Below are 2500 nucleotides of genomic sequence, written 5' to 3' on the forward strand. Positions count from 1 at the left end.
TGAACTCCTGCAGAAATTGTCAATAAACATTTTAAAATAACAAACATGTAACTATTATGATTTTATAAAATTTTATTACACCAGCATTAACACGATTGAGCAGCTATGGCCTCTCAAGGCCGATAAAAATTGATAAAAGCCAGAGACGGGCGCTTAAATGACCTAAACAGTTCGAAAGCGCCGTTAAACACCTAAAAACATAAAAACAAAAAAATAGTTGGCAATGATTGCTTTAGAAGGTCGCATAGATGGACATAATTTTACTTATCTACAATGCCATCCATCGATTTGAATTGGTATATTGTATTATGCGGCCCTTTTCACAGCCCCTCAATATAGATAGTTCGAAGATGACGTCACTCAGGTCTTTGTTATTATTTTTTGCCATCCGCGTTTATGAGTAATGCTCACTGAACTGTATTAACCTGATTATAAACTTTCATGGATACACACAATTTTGTGTGTTGGTCCGTTATATTTCCGGATGGCAATGTTATGAGCTTCTTAGACAAGCGCATGCTATCTATAATGCATGGCATTTCACAAGCTGTAACACAAGAAAGCATCTATTATGATAGCTCAATAGTCTTCAACAGTCGTAATGTCACTTCCTTCCTAATGACGTATGGTAACTTAGTAACACTGGCTCTAAACTATCGGAACAATGGCGGACGCCGTATGAAATATTTCTCCGGCGAGCTTAAACGCGTATCCAGAGGAAAAAAACCCCATCAATTTGATCATGTTTTGACTTTTATTTACACATTCTGATCACAAGGCATATGAAAAGGGAATGATAAGTTCTAGCCAGCATGAAGAATAAAAAGTAATGATTTTCTTTGTTTAGAACCAAGATGGCCGCCGTTGCCGGGCGCGTGACATCAGACTATTGAATCCAATTGGTAGGACACTCGCTTCACACGCAAAGGAACAGATCGATCCGGGATGCAGTCGAGATTCTTTCTTTCTTTCTGACTCCCCTATCCACCCATTAATAGTGATTGGTTAGCCGAGTCTGCTAGATCTAGCGTGACGGCGGAAAGTACGTTGCGATAGGCGGCTGGCGTCCTATCCAAAGACTAGCAAACAATTAATTGTTATTGTCTGTTTCACGCACTAGAGACCGGGCTAAACTCTCGGCTCCATGGGCCTAATGGTTCTGAAGGATTACTCTACTACTTAAATGGCATTGGACGTAGCGCGCCGGCGGAAAGTACTTTGTGATAGGCGGCTGGCGTCCTATCCAAAGACTAGCAAACAATTGTTATTGTCTGTTTCACGCAATAGAAACCGGGCTAAACTCTTGGCTCCATGGGCCTAATGACTCTGAAGGATAACTCTACTACTTAAATTGCATTGGACGTAGCCTTTTGTACCCTGACTCTTCTCCAAAAAATTACATTACATATATAGAGCGACGACCACCAAAAGAAAGTGAACCGATTTGTATTCAAAAGCACAGCCAGCAAGGTTGTCATCTATTGTTACCTTAAATGCTACTGACAAAAACTCACTTTCTTCTTTCTTGATTAATCGTTGTCTTTTAATTATTGTTAATTATATTTTCTTTAATGTAAAGTGTAATGAAAGCAACCATTGGACACAGAAAGCGAACGAAAAGGAAATAATACTGATCGTTTGGAAAATTAATGAATTATAATAATAGTCTAAATGTGCTTTATAAACGCATCATTCCCCTATCCCCCCTTATCTCATTCCTTGTTTTAAATTTTCTAAAAAAAAATTTGCTTTTCTTTTCCAGATTGAAAGACAAACGAAATTGTTCATCCAACTATACATCCATTTATTCAACCAGCCACCTACCTCATTGAGGAATTATTTGTGATATTATTCTGTTCTGTGCAATTGTTGGAATTTTGAGGAGGAGCATAGGCTGTGATTCATTCGTTGCAATATTACATTGCCAGTATTTCATATTAGCTACGTTTTCATCGGATTCATGTCCTTTGGATATAGTTGTGTCGTCAATATACGGAAGTGATCCAGATATATTTCTACCATTATATGTGAATTCAAACTTTATTCTTGATGTAAGGATTAAGAAAACTCATAATGTAGGCCAGGGAAAATGTAGAGCCGTGTTTGTTTGTTGTTTTTAATCAATCGTGTTGAGAAATTCGGATTTGGAATTAGGTGATAATTAATTATTATGAACAGCGATGGCGATAATGACCTTTGACCTGTGTTTCACGACCTTGACCTAGTCACGTGCCAAGGTCAATGACCAGGAGTGATCACGTGGATGTTGTCACTTCAAGAATGGATAAAAACCCAAACGGTGAGTACAAAAGTCTTACCCCCGTCATCGATCAAGACATTCTTAACCCTAATTATTAGATACGTGACTTTTTCATCACCAGTGTGAACCCCACAACCACCACCACCATCGCCATCGCCTCCCATCATCATCATCATCATTATCATCATCATCATCATCATCATCATCATCATCATCATCATCATCATCCTAATATTCCCT

At 38.4% G+C, this 2500-nt stretch overlaps 1 protein-coding gene across 4 annotated transcripts in view; it reads left to right on the forward strand.

Moving 5' to 3' along the window:
* LOC144958831 (mitogen-activated protein kinase kinase kinase 3-like) overlaps positions 1–2500 on the forward strand; it is a 67764-nt gene that overhangs the window by 30957 nt on the left and 34307 nt on the right. For all 4 annotated transcript variants that reach the window (XM_078891053.1, XM_078891055.1, XM_078891054.1 and 1 more), the window contains exon 2: positions 1763–2299. In XM_078891053.1, coding sequence (XP_078747179.1) covers positions 2242–2299 — 58 coding nt within the window. In that variant the 5' untranslated portion in view covers positions 1763–2241. The remainder of the gene's footprint in view (positions 1–1762; positions 2300–2500) is intronic.

This window comes from Berghia stephanieae, chromosome 13 (genome assembly GCF_034508935.2).
Source record: "Berghia stephanieae isolate SIO BIC M18660-M18661 chromosome 13, UCSD_Bste_1.3, whole genome shotgun sequence".
NCBI classification, from domain to species: Eukaryota; Metazoa; Mollusca; class Gastropoda; order Nudibranchia; family Aeolidiidae; genus Berghia; species Berghia stephanieae.